The sequence below is a fragment of the Narcine bancroftii genome, chromosome 4 (assembly GCF_036971445.1).
Source record: "Narcine bancroftii isolate sNarBan1 chromosome 4, sNarBan1.hap1, whole genome shotgun sequence".
Classification (NCBI taxonomy): domain Eukaryota; kingdom Metazoa; phylum Chordata; class Chondrichthyes; order Torpediniformes; family Narcinidae; genus Narcine; species Narcine bancroftii.
The window spans coordinates 268,537,422-268,561,117 of NC_091472.1; the positions used below are offsets into that span (position 1 = coordinate 268,537,422).

The 23,696-nt window shown below is 40.9% G+C and overlaps 1 protein-coding gene across 10 annotated transcripts in view; it reads right to left on the bottom strand.

The window, feature by feature from the left end:
- Nucleotides 1–23,696, bottom strand: part of lypd6 (LY6/PLAUR domain containing 6) — a 263,634-nt gene that overhangs the window by 36,739 nt on the left and 203,199 nt on the right. For 9 of the 10 annotated variants that reach the window (XM_069930514.1, XM_069930505.1, XM_069930511.1 and 6 more), the window contains 2 exons: nucleotides 4,566–4,664; nucleotides 2,296–2,426 (listed from right to left, as the gene is read on the bottom strand). In XM_069930514.1, the coding sequence (XP_069786615.1) occupies nucleotides 2,296–2,426; nucleotides 4,566–4,664 (230 nt within the window). Of the gene's footprint in view, nucleotides 1–620; nucleotides 727–2,295; nucleotides 2,427–4,565; nucleotides 4,665–23,696 lie in introns of those variants that run through there. The other variant, XM_069930513.1, reaches the window with a different exon arrangement.

Sequence of the window (23,696 nt, forward strand, 5' to 3'; positions counted from 1 at the left end):
AGCAAGGATAAGGAAACACCTTAAGAGAGTCACCCCAATGGGATGCGGCATCAGCCAACTCTTTATAATGGGCCATTCCATTGCTGTTTCACACAACTTTATTTAAACAGCTGCTACAAGCAAAGCAAGACCAAGGCACTTAACTGGCTGAATAATTGTCCCAGCTTCATCAAAAGTTTGTGTGTTACTTCAGAGAACATCTACTTTTACAATTTTAAACGAGTATTTTTTACCTATTATATTCTCTTTTTTCTGTTTTCTTTTTTGCTGGTTGCTTGAATTCTGAATATCAGGGATTTTACTATAAAATGTTCAGAAAGAATCCTTCCAATCCCTGTGATGCCAAATAAATTTGAAAGTCTATCTGTTATATTCTGAGCACTTTATTAGCAAACTTCCCACAGTTCCAAGTGCCTTTTGACTGGTTGTAAAAATAGCAGCTGAGTACCAATGATCCATTTCAACTAGGATTGTGCACTATGAGGGGGGAGGCAGAAGGGTTAGGGTTAAAAAATTTGGAATGAGCAAATTAGACCTGCATTCTTGCTCTAATAATATGGATCTTGTATCTGACACAGTACAAGAGAAAGAGAAGGGGGGTAGAGACCAGATTTACCAGGATGGGAAGGCTCATCGATGTGGAAGGAGTGAAGAGGCTACTCATGTTTCACAGGTACAAGCAGTCCCTGGGTTGAATAAGAATTCTGTATCTAGGTCGCCTTTAACCTGAATTTGTATTTAAGTCAGAACTGTTATTTAGTGACTGTTAGTCAAATGTTTATCTTAGTATATATACTATATTTTTTTTTTTACCTTTCTATGCATATAAAACACTTCCCAATTCACTAAAACATCTTAAACATAATAATAGTCCATAATAATAATAATGCAGGTAATAATACTTAAAATTGCACTTTAAGGCTGAGGGGTGGCCATTTTTTTAAGGCATCATGATGGCACACTCTGTTTCTTCTTCCTCCCTCCTTGGTGGATCAATCACACCAGGGCTGAGTGGTGGCCATTTTGTGGGGTGCTTCCACCCCCCCCCCCAAGTGGTGTAATCACACCAAGGATGAGTGGTGGCCATTTTGCAGGGCATTGCGATGGAGCATGGTGCCTCTTACTCTTTCTCTCCCCTCTGCCCAGGCTGCATGCAGTGTAGCCTGACAGCAGATGTGCATCATTGGTCGCCTGAAGATTGATGGGGCAGCAAGCCAATGGAAAGCGAGCCTCATTGGAACTGGAAGTAAATGTCATCCTCCTTCAAGCCAGCTTGTTGGTTCATAACTACAGGTTGTAAATTGGATGTTTTAAACCCGGGGAATGGCTGTATATAAAATATGAGGGGAAGACTGCAGGAAATGTTTTGTCCAATTTGACGTAGATAAAAGTTGAGGTCAAGGGAAAAGACAAGAAAATTAAAGTGGATCTGAAGGGGAACTTTTCACCCCGAGAGTGGAGTGTACTGCCTGGGAGAAATTGAAGCAGTCATTCACAGCATTTCAGTGGTGCCTAGAAGAGCACTTGAATTGCTCGAGCCCAAAAACTTATAGGCCAAGAGCTGGGAGATTGGATTAATACACATGGGTACCCATTGGTCAGCATATTTGGAATGGGCTGAATGGCATATTTCCACAACTAATCAAATTTTAATATTTATTGTGAAGAAACTTGAATTTAAATTCCGAGAAGATATGCTTCAGTTCTATGAGGTATTGTTGACATCACAGTATTGTCTCTCCAGCATTGTGTGTGCTTTATTTCAACTATGGTGTCCACAGAATTCTGTGTTTTACCTCCTGCAGTATTGTCTGCTTATCTAAAGGATGCAAATAAGCACTTCAAAGTTTATTTGACAGATTGCTGAAATGGGAGGATTGCCTTAGGAGGTTAGGCTTATCTGTGGGAATATATAAAATTAGAGCCAACTTGATTGAAACAAGTGAGATACTGAGTGGTTTTTTAGAGTGTGAATATGATGTGTTCTCTCAGTGAAATGTAAATTGGAGTTACTGATTTTTTTAAAATAGGAATCCTTTTAAGCAAGATTAGGCAAAATGTTCTCTCAGACGTGTGTTTTTTGGAATTTAGGGAGAAAGAAATAGTCTTTGTGTAATTATTCTTTGTTATCTAGTCTTCAAATGAGTCCAAGGAAAAGTCAGTCCCATTTCCTGAATGTCTCCTTTAGTCTTATAGTTATGATATCCATAGGATAAGAGAAGATGACACATTAAAGGTGCAACATTATGCTGTGGAAAAATGTGTTTAAAAACAAATGAAAGGAGATGAATTCACCTTATATCCTTCATAATCAGGTTGTGTGCATCCCACAGATAAGCAATCCTTCAAGGATACACATCGCTTTGTAACCAACGAACTGTCACCGTTTGCATTCATTTTATGCCTTGTGTAACAGTAGTGTGTTTCTGCAAAGAAAGGAATGAGGAACAAATTACTGAGGTAGAATTGTTTTTCTTGTGAAAATCTTATACACTTAATAAACAATGTATATGGTGGTGGAGGAGGTACTTGGATAAGGAGCTGCCAGAAGAGGTGCTTGAGGAAGCAGACCCAGAGGAGGAGGTGCCAGCGGAGCCAGAGCACACAGAGGGATCGCCAGAGAAAGGAAACAGAGGAGATGCCAGTAGAGAAGATACAGAGAGAGGTGGAGCCAGACATGTATTCAATGCCAGATTTGGTGGCAGAACTGGTGCCAGGGGAGGAGAGAGAAGCCAGCTTCCAGAGGAGCCAGAGGAGATGGATCAAAACAAGCGGAGGAAGTGCTGGAGGGGGTGCCAGAGGAACCAGAGGGAGGAACTATAGATGGAAACAGATCTGGTGGCAGTGGTGCCAGAGGAGGAGGAGGTACCAGTGGAAGAGACAGAATAACTAAAGGAGCAGCCAGAGGAAGTGTCACAGGAGCCAAAGCAGGGTTGCCTGAGGTGGAGCCAGAAGAGCAGCTGGATGATGAGCTGGGGGCGGCAGAGGAGGAGGAGACAAGATGATGTCTTCCCATCCACATCTGCCTTCTTCTACAAACATGGCCACCCCTCCATTTCCACCAATTTCCCCTGTAGCCCCAGAAGGTGCTTATACCTCCTCCCTTCCCACAGTCCCTGGCCCCAAACATGCTTTTGAAACAACACTTCATGTGTGTATCCACAGGATTGAGTTACTGCATCCGCTACTCTCTTTGTGCCTTCTCTGCATCAAAGTGACTTATTGCTGACTGGGAGATCACTTGGCTGAGCACCTTTCTGCACCAGTGACAAGAACCTCCCAGTGGCAAACCATTTCAGTTATGCATCCCACAACCATACTCACATGCATGTCCATGGCCTCATGTACTGACCAACCATAAATTGGGGGCACAACACCTGAATTTCTGTCTGAACACTCTCCAGCCAGATGTCATTGATATCAACTTTACCGGTTTCTGCTGATATGCTCTCCCTTCCCCTTCTTTTCTTTCCCTCAGCTCTCAACCCTCCTCCCCTTGCTTGCTGCTGTGCCCTCTCTCTTACCAGCTGTCTTTGTGACCACACCTCCTCCTTACCTTTTTATTCAGATGTCTGCCGATATTTTTCAATACCTTGAAGGACAAAGCCCACGATGTCAGCTATGTGTTTTAATCTTTGTTATTATAAAGGACTCTGTTTGGCCTGCTGAGTTTTCCTGCATTGTGTTTTTACTTCAACCACAGTGTCTGTAGACTTTCGTGTTTTACCTCTTTCAGTAACAGGACCTTTCAGCCAACGAGCCTCTGCTGCCCCAATACACTCAATTGACCTACACCCCAGTACATTCTAAATGGCAGGACACAGAAGCACCTAGAAGAAACCTATGCAGACATGGAGAGTATGTACAAACTCCTTACAGACAGTGCTGGAATCGAACCCCAGTCGCTGGCGCAGTAACAGTGTTGTGCTAATCGTTACTGCAAAATATGCTACCCATACTCTGGGCTTAAAATTAAAACTTAATAAACTATGATGACAGGATGTTTACATTAGTTAGTTATATTCCTTGTATGTGCACTCTTGATATTTAAAAATGCCAAACATCAAGTAAAGAAAAAAAAACCCTTGAAGACCAAATATGTGGCATTCTATGTACCTTGTAGGTTAATTGTCTCAGCTACTGAAGTGGATTCTGGAATGCAAGTCGCAGATTGGATGGATAAATAGTCTGCCGTAAATTATTGCTTTTAATTTTCTTGTAGTGAATGTTCACATTCCAGAGGAATGAAATGAATACTCTCTTTCCTTCCACATTGTTGTGCTAAGTTTAGCAAATGACAACTGGTGCTAATAGATCTTTATGATTGGCATATTGTCAATCCATTTTAATAATGTAAATATGAGAGTCCACAAGCTTTTGTAAGGGGTGATCATGAACAATGGGAAATTTATGAAATTGACATTTTTAAATGGGTTTTGCAGGTGCAAATTTGATTGACTGCATCACAGGAAGAGCACAGTGTGTTAATCATTGTTAGATAAATGCAGTATTTTGGGTGTATTAATGACCCATAGTTGCAGTATAGTTACATCATTAGGACATACCTCTTGGGCAGTAGACATCTGGAGCCCAGCGGTTGCACTCGTAATTATCTGCTGCATTTTCGCATGTAAAACATTTGAACCCACCAGGATACGGTGTTGCTGCAAAAGAACAAGCATTTGGTCAAGCCAATATTCGGCGCCTGATACAAGAGCTGCCACCGGTGGCAGAATATAGCACAACATTCCTTCTTCACAGTGAATTTTTGAATGTCGAGCAACTGCAATGAATAAATAAATAAACGACTGTCTAAAAATAGGAACTGTCCTTTGGAAATCTTGGATTGTAGATTTAAATGTTAAACAATGAGAAATGTGCAAATAACTATCAGGTGGCATTTCTGATTTGAACGATTGGATGACAGAAGGCTTTGCTGAGCCTTGGTCAAGGAGGATGCTAGTGGACAGAGATCTCTTCTCTCATCCCCTCCTATTCCTGTTCAGACTAAGAAGAGAATTTCTCCAGTCTGCCTTCAACCACCACTGGTCTCTGCATTTGCTGGATCCTCCTTAACAATGCTCACAAGTTCCAACAAGGTTCCCCTCCTCTTCCATCAGAGCTCACTCACTTTGTAATTCCTTGATCCAACCCCAAATACCATATCTTGAGGCACTTACCCATGTAACCATAGGAAATGCAAACCTTCCCACCATCCCAAAATCAAAACAGTCCCCCAGATGAACAGGCATTCGACTGCTCTTTTAATCTAGTGTAATTCACTGTTCACAATGTGATCTTTCTGTAGGATAAACCAAATGCAGATTGAGTGACCACTTTGTGGTGCACCTGTGGTCCATTCACAGGAGTGACCTTGAGTTTCCAGTCACCTGTCACTTCAATTCACCATAATTAATGCTCCCTTCCTGATCTTTGTCAGTTGCCTCCTGTTACAACAAACCCAATGCAAGCTTGAGGAACAACACAATTCAAATGCGATTTACAAATTTCCCGATGATACCATGGCAGTCAGATGAATCACAGATGACAATGAAAAAGTAGACAGGAGGGAGATTGATCAGCTAGTTGAGTGGTGTCACACCAAAAAACTTTATACTCAACGTTAGCAAAACCAAGGAGATTATTATGGACTTCGGGAGGAAATCAGGAGAACATAAATCAGTCCTCGTCAAAAGGTCAGCAGTGAAGAGGGTAAGGAATTTCAAATTTCTGGGTGTCAACATCTCTGAAGATCTGACCTGGAGCCTCCACGTAGATGCAATCATGAAGAAGGCAGCTATGCTTTGTAAGGAGTTTGAGGAGATTTGGTACGTCACTTTAGACTGTCAAAATTTTCTACAGGTGTACGGTGAACAGCATTCTGGCTGGTTGCATCATTGTCTGGTATGGAGGTGCCAATGCTCAAGACAGGGAAAAACACCGGAGGGTTGTTAACTCCATCAAGGACTTCCACAAAAGGCTGACTCTTTAAAAAGCAGTCTCTATCCTCAAGGACCCCCATCACCTAGGCCAGGCCCTCTTCTCTCAGCTACCATCAGGGAAAAGGTACGTATAAAGACGAGCACTCAGCAGCACAAGGACACCTTCTACCCCACTGCCATCAGATTCCTGAATGATCAATGAACCAAAGATGCTGCCTTACTTTGATTTTTCATGCACTATTTTAATTTATTTTTTGTAAGGTGGTTTATATGAATGTTTACACTGATGCTGCCTCAAAACAACAAATTTCATGACTTGTTCATGACAATAAATTCTGATTCTGAATCCAAATCATTTGTGTAATACATCTACATTTTGTTCTACATTTCAAATTGCCCTGACCAATTTTGCTGTCCTAAATTTTAACAGATTGAAGGTGTTTCATTGAAGTTTTTAAAAAAAAAGCCATCCAAAACAATTTCCTATAACCTAATATGTCCACAACATCATAATCATATAATGCACTGGGTGTTTCAGTTGAGAAACTGACAGATGAAGGTTGATATTGTTTCACTTGGTCAGCAGAGAAACATAAAATTAGAACTTTTCAAAAGCATTTGGAGAACATAAAATTGCACCTTGTGTATGCGACAAAAATGATCTCATTGGCAGGATGAAGAGTGCAACGATCCATCAAGGTTACTTACTTATTTCCAACACGGTTATTATAAATAATTTTCCACTAAAAATAGAAACCAAGGTTCCAACAAAAAAAGGGATTAGTGCAGGATGTTTTGTGGCAGCATCACAGATGTAAATATTGTTATACATTAAATTATTCCAACAAGAAGAGAAAGTGAGGTAGAAGCAGTGGTTCATTGTCCATTCAGAAATCTGATGGCAGCAATGAGAAGAGGGTAAGGCCTGGGTGGTGAAGTTCTTTGAGGATAGAGGCTGCTTTCTTAACACACTACCTCCTGTAGATGCCCTTGATGGAGTGAAGACTGATGCCCATGATAGCACTGGCTGACTATGGTCTTTTCCTGAACTATGCAATGGCACCTCCATACCAGGCAGTGATGCAACCAGTAAGAATGCTCTCCATGGTACACCTGTAGAAATTTTCAAGAGTCTTTGGTGACATTCCAAATCTCATCAAACTCCACATGAAGTTTAGCCACCAGCAAGCTTTATTCATGGCTGCATCAACATAATGCCAGGCTAGATCCTATCCGATGTGGACAATCAGGAATTTGAAGTCTTAACCCTTTCCACTGCTAATTCCTCAATAAGGACTGGTTCACATTCTGATTTCCACCTCCTGACGTCTACAATCAGTTCATTCGTTTGGCTAACATTGAGTGTAAGGTTGTTGTTGTGACACCACTCAACTAGTTGATCTATCTCCCTCCTGGACGCTTCCTTATTGCCGTCAGTAATTCTGCCAATAACTGTGTTGTCATTGGCAAATTTGTAGATAGCATTTGAATTGTGCCTGGCTACACAGTCTTGGATGCAGAGCGAGTAGAGCAGAGGATGAAGCATTCATTCTTGAGGTGGGTCAGTGAGGAAGAGACTTTGTTTCCAATTTGTACTGACTGGTCTTCCGATGCAGAAGTCAAGAATCCAGTTTTGGGGCGGGGGGGGGGGAGCAGAGGCCCATTTTGGAGCTTGTTGACCAGTGCTAAGGGTATTGGTGTTGAAGGCTGAGCTGTAGTTGATGAAAAGTCGTGTTGCTGTGGTCCAGATGATCCAGTGCTGAATGGAGAGCCAGTGAGATTGCATCTGCTGTGGAGTGATTGTGGTGATAGGCGAATTGCAATGGGTCCAGATCTTTACTTGGGAGTGAGTTAATTCTAAACAGCAATTAGCTGTCCTGAAATGCTTACACAATGATGATCAGGACCTCAGCACAGTAACCCACATGACGTAGCAAACTCCTGGGATAATTGTGGGACACATTAAATCCCAATATCATAATCACAGCAAAGTGACACTGAAAGATTTTACTTTTGAAACATGCATTTAAATATTAATGAAGCTACTAATTTTATTAAAATAGTATCCCAATTTTCAAATGTCTTATCTTAGTAAATAATTTCCTAAATTTGGCTAGGTCTTAATTCTGTTGTGATATCACTGCTAAAGATTTAGCGGACCGCTGGTTAGTGATTCCAAGATGTTGGCGGAGCTTCACAAGGTTACTATCAAATCATCAAAAATACTTCATGTGATATCTTTGGGGTTGACCCCGTATCAAAATAAATTAATATGAAATAGGGTTGTTACTATTCAAGGGTAAAACTTAAAAGGAGCCACAATCTAGCCCCTGTTTGGTGTAAACCTCAAATAGATCGGATGAAGTGTGATAATGCATAGCCAAAATCAATACATTAGACAGAAAGCTGGAAGCCACTGTATTGTTCATTGGGGAATATGTTGGAGGTAACAACATGACTATCAGCTTTGCAAAACGATATTTTTCTGACCAATTTGCTGGAATTCTTTGAGAATGTGATGAGCAGAGTGGGCAAATGGAGAACAGAAGAAGTAGAAGTTTGGTCTTCAGAAAGCATTTGATGAAGGGTTAATTAGTCATGAAAAAAGAATTACCCTTATTATTAGTTGAATTGGGCAGGGTTGGGGCTAAAGGGAATATGAAAGAGAGCAGTTTAAAGTAAGTAGCGCTATGAACTGCTCAGAGCTGACGTGGATTTAATGAGTCAAGTGATCTGTGTCAGATGATGAGAAATATAACTTCAAGAATCCAAAGAGGAACAAGTCTGCCTTGGGATACACACAGCAGTTGGAGGCCAAGTCAAGGCTTCATCAACAGAGCAGGGGAGTGTTGTTCAAAGGCAATAATTAATCTGGCTTAAACAAAACTGTACAGGAACCTACCACATCTACTGAGGCTGGAGAGAACATGTTACATTTTTGGAATGATTTGCACTGGAGTGATTGGGGCCACGCCAGTGCTGACGCAGGTAAAATGTCTGAGCCTGATTACAATTATACTGTTAGCATTTAAAAGACTTCCATCCACTATCTATTGTCCTTTTGAAATGTCAGACTTGTGTTGTACTGCCAACTCGTTGCATGGTAACGAGCAATACAAACTTTAATATGAGGTTTTAAAGCAGTTATGTTCACTGTAACAGTTAAGCAAGTCATTCCCCTTGTGACATTGAATTTGGAAGACATAACTCAAGTCCCAAGTCAAGTCAGGTTTCAATGACAGAAGGGAAAAATAACCCAATCTGACAAAAAGTCAGATTGTTGTAAGTTGATTTATATGAATGTTTGCACTGTTGATGCTGCCACTAAACAACAAATTGTGACTTGTTCATGACAATAAATTTCAGAAACCAAAAGGTCTTAGTTGAACATCTTGATCATGAAATGAACTGGAACCATTCCTTCGTTAGCCTCTGAGGAAGTTGGTGGCAAAAATCAATCCAGATTATTCATTACTTCAAGTGTCTGACATGACAACAGCTTTTCTCAAATGATCAATCCTGAGCCCTGCTTACTTTATGCAATTGTCCCATGTGACGACATGGTTAATGGTTATTTGGGGCTGCGTTTAGTTTGCTTTGACATCCCATCCGTAACAGAGTGAATGATTCAATTTGATTCAACAATTCCTGCTGGGGTTACATCATCAATCATTTTACTCCAACAGCAGGTATAAGATATGACATCACAGCTTTGTCACTTCGACGTTAACAAGCTCACTTGTGCTTAACTGAGAAATGAATACAGTCAGCTCAACCCGAGATATATGGAGGACTTAAGTTATGTAATCCACATTCTTCTAACCTCAGAGGTCTGCTGAACTCTTCTGAAGCCAGCATGTCAAAGGATCTGTGAAGATGGTGCACCACCACCTATACTTTCTAAGAAGTCTGAGGAGATTGGGCATGACGTTGAATACTCCATCAAACATCCACAGGTGTGCTGTGGAAAGTATCCTGACTGGTTTGGTAACTTGAATATGCAGGAATGCAGAAAGTGGAAAAACTTGCCAAGTCCTTAACGGGGTTTGACTTCCCATTCATTGAGGAAAACTCAATAAGAAAGCTAACCTCAGAGTCTCCATCACCCTCGTCACAACCTCTTCTCGGTGCAACCTTCAGACAGAAGGTACAAAGAACCAAGGATCTCCACCTTTACGTTCAAGCATAAAATTGTTGGAGCTGCTGTAATGGCCGCTGGTGCGGACCTGCAGGCAGCAGAGACAGTGCAGGGCGCCCCCGGAGCCTAACTGACCATTCCAACTTCTGTTGGCTCTGTACAGGCTTTAACTGACTTGTTAAAGAAGCCAATGGTGGTTTATTTTAAAATCCTGCAACCACAGGGTCTGGACCCAAGATGGCATCAATGAGGGATTGCAGACCCTGGGAAAGCAGAGGTCTGGCACAGGGCACCAGAAAATGGGGAGACCACTGAACCACGGGACGGTGACCACAGTGGGTCTCTGAGGATGAAGAACACACAGGCAGTGGGCAGCTGTTAACTGTGGTCAAGGGACTCACATCTGGCTGCTGGAGACTGGCTCGAGAATGACTAAAGGGGTGACAGGTATCGCAACCAAGAGGGCGTCAACAGTGCTGATTGTGCCAGAGGATTGCATTTGGAGCTCAGATTGCTGATGGTCAGACGGAAGCCTGTGTGGCTGTGGGAGGACTGGGGTCGAATCCACGGACACTTGGTGACTCTGAGGGAATTTTCCTTCTCTTCTCTTTCTCTGATTGTAAGGGGTGCTGGGCAATTTTTGCTGATAGCTGCCCAAGACTAAAGGAAATTTTGTGTAACATCATACTTTCTGTTTTAGTGCATGACCATAAAATTATCTTGAAGAACAAATTTTTATTCAACAACAGCCATCAGACACTTGCCCTCTCCATGCTACCCTAACCATAAATTAATTCAGGATCACTAAAAGGTCTGTTTTCTTTCACTAACTTCAATTGTGAATATTTATCTATCCATCAATTCACTTTTTTTTTGTCTTGGCATATTGTGGCAACTTAATGTGTAATATTGGAGTATCTTGCATTTCTATTTGGTTGCAGCAAGTAAACATTTCAGGACATCAGTAGTCTTACAGCACAGCAACAGGCCCAGATCGTCTATGCAAAAAAATGTAACCGCCTGCTTTAGTCCTATACCCCTCCAAGCCACCCCCATTCATGTATTTATCCATGTGTATCTTAAAGCATGCTTACATACTGTGTTTGACAGCTCATTCTATATGCCCACCACCTTCTGAGTGAAGAACTGTCCCCTTATGTCTCTTCTAAATCCCAAGATCTCAATCTCAATAAGATCTCCTCTTAACCTCCTATGTTACAAGGGAAAGAGGGCTAGGTTTTCCAAACTCTCACGATTACTCAACTTCTCAAATCATGTCGACTTTGTAAACCTCTTCTGCACCCTTTCCAACTTCATAATATCTTGCCTATAGCTAGGCACCTACATCTGCACACAATATTCCAAGTGCAACCAACATTTTGTATAACTTCAACATGATGTCTTGTGTTCAGTGCCCTGACTGATGAAGACAAGAGTCCCAAACATTCTCTTCTTTACTCTGCCATATTCAAAATGCTATGCACCTGCATTCTTGTGTCCTTCGACTCCATAACACTCTTTAGGGCACTGCTGTTAACAGAGCAAGTCCTGCCCTGGTTCCATTTACCCAAATATGCACCTCATCTTCTCTGAGTTGGACTGCATCTACCATACCTCAGCACCATTTCCTATCTGTTTTAGATCCCATTGTAAATTTAAGTAACCTTCTTTACAGTCCACTGTATCACTTTTTTGTGCATCGTCAAACTTACCGTGGCACAAATATCCTTGTCCTCATCATTTATGGTCCTCCAATCTGAAAACTGCCCTTTACACCACCCTCTGTCTCCTATTACTATATCTATTTTTTTAAAATCTGATTGGCTAGCTGGCATCCCATTCCATGTGCCGTAATCTTCCATACAATGTGGGATCTTGTGAAAGACTTTAGGGCAGCACAGTTGGTGTAATGGTTAGCACAACGTCTTTACAGCACCAGTGATTGGGGTTTGAAATGCCGCATTGTTTGTAAGGTGTTTGTACGTTCTCCCCGTGTCTGCGTGGGTTTTCCTCAGGGGCTCCAGTTTCCTCCCGCTCTTTGAAACGTACCGGAGGTGTAAGTTAATTGGACGTAAATTGTGCGACACGGACTTGTGGGCCAAAATGGCCTGTTACCATGCTGTATGTTTAAATTTAAATAATAAATCAACTTGTCTGCCATCGTCTACCTATTTATGAATTCTTCAGAAAATTCTATTAAGTTTGTACGGCACAATTTTCCATGTGAAAAATCAGCATTGGTCTTTCTTCATTTTCCCCTGCCCTCCAAATATTGATAAATTCAATCTCATATTCTCTCCAGCAGTTTCTGGCATTTAAATAAAGAGGTAGTTTTCAGATTACCCTTGTAGCCTTTTTTAAATATTGGCACCAAATTTTCCATCCTCTAGTTTTCTTCTGTTCTCAACGATCTGTCGACGTGCCACACGATTCTCTTCCTGCCTTCCTTCAATGTTCTAGGATGAACCTGATCTGGATCCAGAGATTTGTCTAGCCTGATACAATCTAACACCTCTTCACAACTCATGCAGACGTGTCCTAGGCTATCTTTAATTACCTCCCTCTCCTACTTATCCTGCTCTACTGTAAACACATTCACAAAATATTCAGTTAAAAGATCTTCTCTGGCTCTACACATATTATAGGCACCTTTACACAGCTGCTGAGAAACAGAAATTTCTCGCAAATTTATTATCAAGACCCCTACAGGAGCAGCTACAGCTTAAATTGACTGCAGGCACTGCAAAAAATGGGCTCCTAGCCCTGGCCGTCTGTTGCACCCCCTGCCCCTTCTAAATCTAGACGTAGCAGCAGGGGTGCCGTGCTGCTGAGCCCCAACTTCACCCAAGTGCCTCGCCAGCATGAAGCAGGCAGTGATGGCTCAATGCAGGAGCAATGGTTGTCTTCTATTGATCCCCCCATGCAGCTGGAACCGCTCTGCAAATCCCTCTGCAGAGCGGTTCCAGCTGCTGCCTGCTTTTCTCCCACCAGATGCTGGGGGCCAAGTCACCTTTTCACCAAAGGTAAGAGAGAGTGCCCATGGGGGTGAGGACAAGGGCGACAGGGGATGACCTACCCCCATTTCAAATCTCCAGACTCCGAAAACACCACTACTGCAGTGCAAATGCCCTGCCTGTATGAATGACCATTCTGGAGGTAAGTAGGCTGATTTCTTTTTCAGCATTACTTTTGTGTAAAAATGCCAATAGACTTCCATCCCAATCCTTAAGGAGAACTATTAATTCCCTTGAGACCCTTTTGTTCTTAATGTACACAAAATCATTTTAGATTCCCCCTTGCATTATGCCAAAATCATCTCAAAATTCTCTATTAGCCCCCTTGATTTTCTTCCTCACAAAGTTCCTAGATTCCTCAAGGGGTTTCCGCGAACCTGTCTGCTCGTATGTAATGTATGCCTCCTTTTACTTTATGATCTGTTAACCAGGACTCATTTGCCTGACCATCTTCATTCCTCCGTACAAGATCAGTTTCCTAAATGGTGTCTGATTAGGAAAAGGTGAGATGCAATGAGAACTGGGTTTCACTGTGCACCAGTCATTGAAAGTGGGCATGCAGGTACAGCAGGCAGTATGTTGGCATTCATAGCAAGAGGATTCGAGTACAGGAACAGAGAGGTTCTACTGCAGCTGTACAGGGCCTTGGTGAGACCACCCCTGGAGAATTGTGTACAGTTTTGGTCTCCTTATCTGAGGAAAGACATCCTTGCCATAGAGGGAGTGCAAAGAATGTTCACTAGATTGATACCAGAGATGGCAGGACTTACATATGAAGAAAGGCTAGATTGACTAGGTTACACTCGCTGGAATTTAGAAGACTGAGAGGGGATCTTATAGATATGTATAAAATTATTCAGGGATTGGACAGGCTAGATGCAGGAAGGTTGTTCTTGATGTTGGGGGAAGACCAGTACCAGAGGTCACCATTTAAGGATAAGGGGGAAGTCTTTTAGGACTGAGATGAGGAAAAAAAAAATTCTTTCAGACAGTGGTAAATCTGTGGGATTCTTTGCCACAAGAAGTGTGGCAATTATTTCAGAGATTTATGATTTGGCCCTTGTGGCTCAGGGGAGAAGGTATGTATTGGGTACTGGGTAGATGTTTCTATTTCTCTTATATCTTGTAGACCTATTCACATGTGGCTGGAGAAAGTTCTCCTGGACACATTTAAAGTTAACCCCATCCAATCCCATAACATTTCAAAATAAACTTCCATTATTAATTCCTCTATGCACAATACAAAGTCCGGTCTTTCCTTTCTACAGAAGCAAGGTGCCATCCAACCAAATGACAGATTATTTGAATAAGGTGACCAATCTAGTTCCATACCATTAAAAAAAATCCTCAGGTACTTGTGCCATTGCCTTTTGAAGGTTCTTGTGGTATTTACCTCTTGCAATAGTGTTTTTCTAGGAGAAATTTCCCATCACTCCCCTCTCCCAATCTCCTTCTTTCCTCATCCAGTCATTTGCATTTCCAGAGAGTGCAAAAGAAAGGTTTTATGACAGTACAAGGCACGTTCACCAGTGCATGAATTCTTGGGATTCACTAAAAGTGTGCTGTACTGACGACTGGTCCCGCCTCCTCCCCTGGGGCCCGTATATAACCCTGGTTTCCTGCCTAAACCCTGTTCATGAACCCTACCTGTGTTGGTTGTAAGCTAATAAAAATGTTAGTTCTCCTTCCAGTCGAGAGTGTGAGCTTTTATCTGCGCTACATCCACAATTGAATTTAGCAGCAGCAAACCTTTTATTGAGCCTGAACCAATGCCATATAATCTCTCAACAACAAATTCTGGTTGATAACCTTCAGCATTTCCAAAATTTCCTTTTTCCACCAAGTTCACCTTCCATATCATTCTCCCAAACTCTACTTCTATCCAGTACATTAGTTACTTCATTGCCAAGTTTCACAACATCTAATATAACCATATAACCATTTACAGAGCGGAAACAAGCCATGTTGGCCTTTCGAGTCTGCACCGGTTCACTGATTTTGTGCGCCCTCTTCAGGCATTAGTCCCCGTAGATCTTCATTCAATAACGATGGATGAATTCAATGCAGGTGGAACCAGTCATAGAAATGTTTGTTAACAGGTAACATGTCAATAATGTTTTATATCAATATATGATAACATGTCATACGATTTAAAATTGTAAAAATATTTAAAAAAAGCTTTGTAGAGGAATCAATTAAATAGATCGAAGACAGACTTCAGAGTTATACATACCCAATTTCAAGTCAGTTGCATATAACGGGAAACAATGTGGTGAGTTACTGACTTAAGTATATCTGAATAAAAGCTAAAAGTGTTTCTTTGCTCCTCAATCTGATTTGTTGTGTTATAAAAATTGGACTTGCTTGACATAACAATTAAAAGTTTATTTCACCAATGTAACCTTGACTATTGTAGAAAGGATAACATCAGTTTCACAGTAGATTACAGAAAGATTGGCTGTCTACAGCAATAATGATGTGGTTTAGAAAGTGTGAAAGTAAAGGCCCATCTCTACAGCCTTTGGGTCAATAAGCTAATTGACCATCTGTCTACTAATCTGTGTAAAAGCTAATAAGATTCTCAGTAAGGTCATGATAAGCAGGCCAGTTTTTTTAAAATTTTTTTTCACACCATAAATCACATTAACCATGATGCACACTTTTTCCTTTTCACACATATACAGTGCCATTTTCTCCCCCCCCTCCCTCCTCCCATCCCACCCTCCCTACCTCCCCCCTCCCGTCCATTTAAGGTACAAAATCTAGGATACATTAAACCAGTCAGACAATGTTATCATTCAATAAAAATACACCAGAAATTCCACTGAGTCCATTCTTTTCATTTCCTTTTCCTTCCGTTAACTTAGGTAGTGGTTGTCCCCGCTAGGTTTTCGCTATTGTGTTTCATGTAAGGCTCCCATATTTGTTCAAATATTTCAATATTATTTCTTAAACTATATGTTATTTTTTCTAATGGAATACATTTATTCATTTCTATATACCATTGTTGTATTTTCAAATTATCTTCCAATTTCCAGGTTGACATAGTACATTTTTTTGCTACGGCTAGAGCTATCTTAACAAATCTTTCTTGTGCATCCTCCAAATCAATTCCAAATTCTTTGTTTTTTATGAAACTTAGGAGGAAGATCTCTGGATTCTTTGGTATATTGTTTTCTGTAATTTTATTTAATATCCGATTTAGATCTTCCCAAAATTTTTCTACTTTCTCACATGTCCAGATTGCATGAATTGTTGTTCCCATTTCTTTTTTACATCGAAAACATCTATCAGATACTGTTGGGTCCCATTTATTTAACTTTTGAGGTGTAATGTATAGCCTGTGTATCCAGTTATATTGTATCATACGTAACCTCGTATTTATTGTATTTCTCATCGTTCCAGAGCATAACTTCTCCCATGTTTCCTTTTTTATCTTTATATTTAAATCTTGTTCCCATTTTTCTTTAGTTTTACCATTTGTTTCCTCATTCTCCTTTTCTTGCAGTTTAATATACATATTTGTTATAAATCTTTTGATTATCATTGTATCTGTAATCACATATTCAAAGTTACTTCCCTCTGGCAAACTCAAACTGCTTCCTAATTTATCCTTCAAGTAGGATCTCAATTGGTAATATGCCAGCGCTGTATCTTGAGTTATATTGTATTTATCTTTCATTTGCTCAAAGGATAATAATCTATTTCCTGAAAAACAATTTTCTATTCTTTTAATCCCTTTTTTCTCCCATTCTCTAAAGGAAAGGTTATCTATTGTAAAAGGGAGTAACTTGTTTTGCGTCAATATTAGTTTTGGTAATTGATAATTTGCTTTATTTCTTTCTACATGAATCTTCCAAATATTGAGTAGATGATGTAATACTGGAGAACTTCTATGTTGTACCAATTTTTCATCCCATTTATATAATATGTGTTCAGGTATCTTTTCCCCTATTTTATCTAATTCTAATCTAGTCCAATCTGGCTTTTCCCTTGTTTGATAAAAATCTGATAGGTATCTTAATTGTGCGGCTCTATAATAATTTTTAAAGTTTGGCAGTTGTAAGCCTCCTTGTTTATACCATTCTGTTAATTTATCTAGTGCTATCCTCGGTTTCCCCCCTCTCCATAAAAATTTCCTTATTATTTTCTTTATCTCCTTGAAGAATTTCTCTGTCAGTTGTATTGGCAATGCCTGAAATAAGTATAATATCCTTGGAAAAATGTTCATTTTAATACAGTTTATCCTTCATATTAGTGTTAGTGGTAAATCTTTCCAATGCTCTAAATCATCCTGTAATTTTTTCATTAGTGGATAATAATTGAGTTTATATAGTTGGCTGAGATTTTTATTCATTCATACACCTAGGTATCTTATTGCTTGCATCTGCCATCTAAATGGTGATTCCTTCTTAAATTTTGAGAAATCCGCATTATTCATAGGCATTGCTTCACTTTTATAAGCAGGCCAGTTTAAAACTTTGTCAACACCCCAACCAGTTAAAAGTATTGATAATGAAAATCCATGACTTATAAAACAAAATTATTTTATTCCATTTAGCATTGTTATTACCACACATTTGGAGCAATGTCTGCATTTCTGGTCATCAGACTACAAAGAGGACATGAAGGTACTGAAAAGATTCACCAGAATGTTCCCTAGATTAGAGAGTATTACCTATACTGTGAAGTTGGATTAACTTGGGTTGTTTTCTCTGGGTTATTGGAGACTGAGAGGGGACCTGATAGAAGTAGATACAATTATGAGAGGCACAGATAGGGTAGATCATCTGAGTCTTTATCCCAGAGTGTCAAATATGAGAGAGTGTAGGTTTAAGGTGAGAGGGGGGGAAGTTTAAAAGGCAATATGGGAGACAATTATATTTTAAGACAGTGTAGTAGGGTCCTGGGACACCGTGATGATATGGTGAGAGGAAAGGTGAGAATTGATTTTGGCTCTGTAAAAGGCAACAAAGGGAAAGAGGAAAAAAAGAGAGACAGACCTGGGGGAGAGAGTCTCTCTTTGCCTTTTTTTCCTCTGTCTCCTTTCACAGAGACTAAATCAATTCTCACCTTTCTCTCACTGTATCCAATTAACATCTTGTTGTTCTTGGTCTGGCCTCCTCCCTCTCCCATTCTTCAACCTTTATTCTGACTCCTTTCTTGTTTTGCTTATACTTTGAAGAAAGGGTCGGGCCTGAAACATTAGTAATATATCTTTACCTCCAATGGACGTTACGAGACTGGCCGAGTTCCCCAGCATTTCTGTGTGAATTTAGAAAATGATAGAGCAAGTCCGATGAGCTAAGTGGCCTTCTCCTGCTTCCAATTTCTATGCTCTTATGCTTTCTAACCATATGCTCCAACATTAAGGTACAAAGCAATAGAGAAATCAAGCTCAGTTTTCAAACACATTGTAACTCACCCAGGTTACATAAAATGAATTACAACATTTGACTAAAGTATGGAATGAATTCTTCCAGGAAGAATGATGGATGATCCATTCTTTTGTTCTCTCACCCATTTTTAAATACAGAGCTTAGAATGATACAGCAAGGAAAGCTCCATTCCTTGCAGTAAACCACTCCATGACCCTCCGTGATTCCCTCGTGCACTCATTCCTCCCCACCATCACAACACCTTCCCGAATGGCCACAGGAGGTGCAACACTTGCACCCACACCTCCTCCCTCACCACAGTTTGGGACCCCAAATAGGCCTTTCAAGTGAAGCAACATTTCATTTGTATATCTGCAGGACCTATTTACTGCATCTGGTGCTCCCTTTGTGGCCTTCTCTAAATCAGAGTGACCAGTTGCAGACTGGGGATTCACTTTGCTGAACTTCTCTTCTCCGTCCGCAACCACAGGGACCTCCCAGGAGCCAACCATTCCAATTCTGACTCATGTCCATCCATGGCCTTTTACACTATACCACCCTGATCACCTGTAGATTGTCCTAATCAGACATCTTCTCTTCTATCCAGGCACTCTCCAGCCAAAATAGTATTAACATTGATTTCTCTACTTTTTGCTAATCTTTCTCACCATTTCTTCCCCCTTATCCTTTCCTGTCTTTCTAGTTCTCCCCTCCTTTACCCACCCAGCCATCCCTCCTCCCCTTCATTGCTTCTGTCCCCTCATTTACCTATAATCTCCTGCCTTTACCACCACACCCTCTTTTGTTTGAACTCCTGCCAGCATTCTCTCAAACCTTGATGAAGGGCTCAAGCCCAAAATGTTGGTTATGTATTTCTACCTTTGCTACATAAAGGCCGTGCATCTTGGCGCCTCACAGTTTGGCGGGCAGCAACCTCCTTTGAAGAAGACCGCAGAGCCCACCTCACTGACAAAAGGCAAAGGAGGAAAAACCCAACACCCAACCCCAACCAACCAATTTTCCCTTGCAACCGCTGCAATCGTGTCTGCCTGTCCCGCATCGGACTTGTCAGCCACAAACGAGCCTGCAGCTGACGTGGACTTTTTACCCCCTCCATAAATCTTCGTCCGCGAAGCCAAGCCAAAGAAAAACATAAAGGCCACTGTTTGACCTGCTGAGCTTTTCCAGCATTTTATGTTTTTTCACAGTAAGCCACATTTGATTGCAGCCACTGATCGCAGTTTTAATCTGATAGGGTCCTGGGACACATAGGCAGTGTTTGAAGAATTCTTTCTATTTCCAAGCACCCTATTTACAACAATGAACTACTCCAACATGCAATACCTGCCTTTCAATTTCAAAAATTAACTATCCAGGCCATGACATTTGACTTTTTCTTAGTAGAATCTCATATGGGTCAGGATTTTACCATTTAATATAAAGACTTGACTGTATTTGAAAATGCACTCTCAGAAAGCAAGTATCTATAATATCCATAACCTTTGAAAGTCCTAGTCATTTCAGGATAATTTGGAATTAACAATAAATGCTGTTATACTCATCAACATAAATATCCCATGAATTAATAAATCCCAAAGCAATATATCATCAGTCCTAAATATATGGAAAAAAAATACACTTCAGCCTGAGAAAATAGAATCCATGGCTGAAGCAAGATGTTCCAAAGGACAGAAGGGAATTATCTGTATTGATTTCCCAGAAAATTTGGGCAGAACAGCTTCTGAAGACAGTCACTGCATTATTCAAATAGTGCTGGAAGGTAGGAAGAAATCTCATCCACTGTTCTGTTGAATTAATTTTCAAGCCACGTTCTAGTGACCTTCAAACTAAGGGCAAGTTCCACACTGAGTGATTGTTTGGGAAACTTTTTTTTCCACTTGTGAGTCAACATTATACAATAAAGTAAACAAAGCTGGAACAGATCACAATGCTACTTGGATGTGATTTCATTTTGAAGGATTATAATGAAATATGATCATTCTTCTCCAAAAGTAAAAGATGTTGGCCAAATAGTTTTTCATTAAAACAAAGGCATTTTACATTAGTTCATTCAATTTAGTAGCAAATTAATACTGTACATCACTAAATTGATTTTCTCACTGGCACAATTAATACTCTGCATTTCTATCCAAAGAGATTAGGTTTTCTTTAATCCCAATGCTGCTCTCATTCAGAGAATGCCAATTATAAGGATATTTATCCTTCCAAATGATGTAGCACTTCACCTGTGAATCTGTAGGGATCATTTATTGGTGCTCCCGATACGGCCTCCTGTACAATCATCAAGACTGTATGCTGACTGGGAGATCACTTCATTTAGCAGCATTACTCTTTCCACTGCAACAGCAAGGACATCTCAATGGCCAACCACCTCAGTTCCACACCTCATTGACATGTCTGTCCATATCCTCTTGCACTGCCAGGTTGAGGCCACTCATACGCTGGAAGAACAACACCTTGTATTCCATCCCAGCAACTTCCAACTAGATGGCATCAATACCGACCTCCAGTTTCCCAGAACACCCTCCTCTAGTCTCTCCCTTTTCGTTCATGTCCCTGACTCCTCTCCTTCAGTTCCCCACACCTTCCTTCTCCTAACATCTTCCTCTGTCCTCTTCCCATCATTTCTCAGTTTCTTTCCCTACTACTCTTCTCCACCTGTATCCACCTATTACATCTTAGTCTATGTTCCTCCCCCATTCTCCCCACCTTTTGATTCAGGTGTCTGCCTGATTTCAGCACTCTGATTAAACTTGGGGAACAAGGTTAGGTCATTCTGAGCTGAGACCCTTCCCTAACCTCCAGAGTTTGGCAAGAAACATCATTATTTCAACACTCAAAATTATTACATTAGCTTTGAGAATTTACCAGCAAATCTGATGCTGGATCGAGGAATTATCTTTTTTTAAAACATTTAAACACACAATACGGTAACAGGTCATTTCAGCCCACAAGTCTGTGCCTCCCAGTTTACACCCCATAAACCTACACCCCCTCAGTACTCTTTGAACGGTGGGAAGAAACCAGAACCCCCCTGGATAAAACCCACACAATCACAGGGGGAACGTACAAACTCCTTAAAGAGACTGAGGGATTTGAACACTAGTCCAGACCCAATCGCTGGCGCTGTAAAGGCATTGTGCTATCAGCTACGCCAACCATGCCACCATTGTGCAAACTTTAGATAGACCATCCATCCAATTGTAATTATGTAACACAATAATTTATATAAGGCTTATGAATCTGGACCTGTTTCATAGTTTTAAATGACTCTGTCCACTGGCTCTTAGCTTTAAAAAAAATGACAGTCAGTTACACCCCCATACAGAGGAGGAGATAAAAAATCAGAGGGTGGAAAAGAAGGAAATATTCAGTGAAAAGCCTCGGGCATTCTATGTGAACGTAGCCGGTTTGATTATGTTAACTGATCCCACGACTGATATGTCATGGGGGAATGCAGGAGCTCCTCAGAGGTGCTATAGAATTTTCTTCATTGCCACTTCAAAGTAGACAGCAATACTTTAGCATTTCACACAGTGGTGCAGCTGTGTCAGAGACTCTTGCGACTCTTCTTCATGGAGATTAATGCGCTCCCTTGATTCTGCTTTCTGAGATATGGTCCCTCAAGAGCAAATGATATGCGTAGAAAATAAGGCAGCTAGGAACTAAACCTGCCAATAATAACTCATGAAGTTAGCACTACTTCCAGGGAAGAATATTGACACCCTTTTCCCAACTAATCAACAGAATTTGTTATCCAAGATCAACAGAATCGCGTAAGGCCAATTATTCCGAATGCAATCGACTTTCAGAGGATTAACGAAGCCAAAAAAAAAAGAGCAAGGTTCAGCAAAATAAAGCAAGTGCCTTCATGGGCACATTTAAAGGACATCTTCACTAAATCCTCTGCATGGTTTGAAAGGCGGAGGTGAGACTGGAGGAAGAGAATCAGCATTCCTTTCTCATGCTTCACTGTGCTGACTGTGCCAAATCCCAGCTAATAAGCACTTACGGTGATGCAAGAAAGGCATGTCCTGCTCAATCAAGTTTATTATTATCTCAGTGTACAAGTACAACCTGACGAAACAGTGTCCTCTGGCTCTTGGTGCAAAGCAGCCAGACATAACACACATACAGGACAAGTATTTAGATATAAAATTTTTTAAAATATTGTTTCGTGAATATGAAAGTCTCGAACGGTTAATGAGAGCAGTTCCTTTGGTCGTTCGGCACTCTCACTGCCCGTGGGAAGAAGCTGTTTCTCAGCCTGGTGGTGCTTGCTCTGATACTCCTGACTCTCTTTCCCGACAGGAGCAGCTGACTGTGGATAGGGTGGAAGGGTTGGTTCAGATTTTAGAGGTTCAAACCTTGAAAAAAATGTTTTTTTTCAAAAAGGCCCCAATATAGATGGCAACCAATCCCTTCATGGTACATAACAGATCCATAGAAACATAGAAAAATAGGTGAAGGAGTAGGCTATTTGGCCCTTCAAGCCTATTCTGCCATTCAATATGATCATGGCTGATCAGTACCCGATTCCTGCCTTTTCCCCAGACCCCCTGATCCCCTTAGCCATAGGATCAATTCGAACCTACTCTTATATATTGACAAGGAACCAGCCTCAACTACTTCCTGCAGTAAAGAATTCCACAGATCCACCACTCTCTTAAGAGAAGAAATTGTTCATCTAAGTCCTAAAAAACTTCCCCCTTATCCTTAAACTGTGACTCCTGGTTCTTTCCAGCATTGGAAACAACCTGCCTGTGTCTAGTCTGTCTAAACCCTTAAGAATTTTATAAGTTTCTATAAGATCCCCCCTCAATCTTCTAAATTCCAGAAAATACAAGCCTAGTCTATCCAACCTTTCTTCATATGCGAGCCCCTCCATCCCTGGTATCAGCCTAGTGAACCTTCTCTGCACCCCCTCCAAGGCAAGGATATCCTTCCTCAGATAAGGTGACCAAAACTGCACACAGGTGTGGTCTCACTGATGCCCTGTACAGCTACAGCAGGATCTCCCTACTCCTGAACTCAAATCCTCTCGCTATGAATGCCAACATAGCATTCGCCTTCCTCATGGCAAAGGTGCCCAGCAGTGAAGAAGAAACATTCCAGAGGCAGTGGTACAGCTATGCCTCAGAGCTCGAGTCACTTGGTTCAGTGCCGGCCTTTGTACCCATCTGTGTGGAATTTGTGTTTTCTT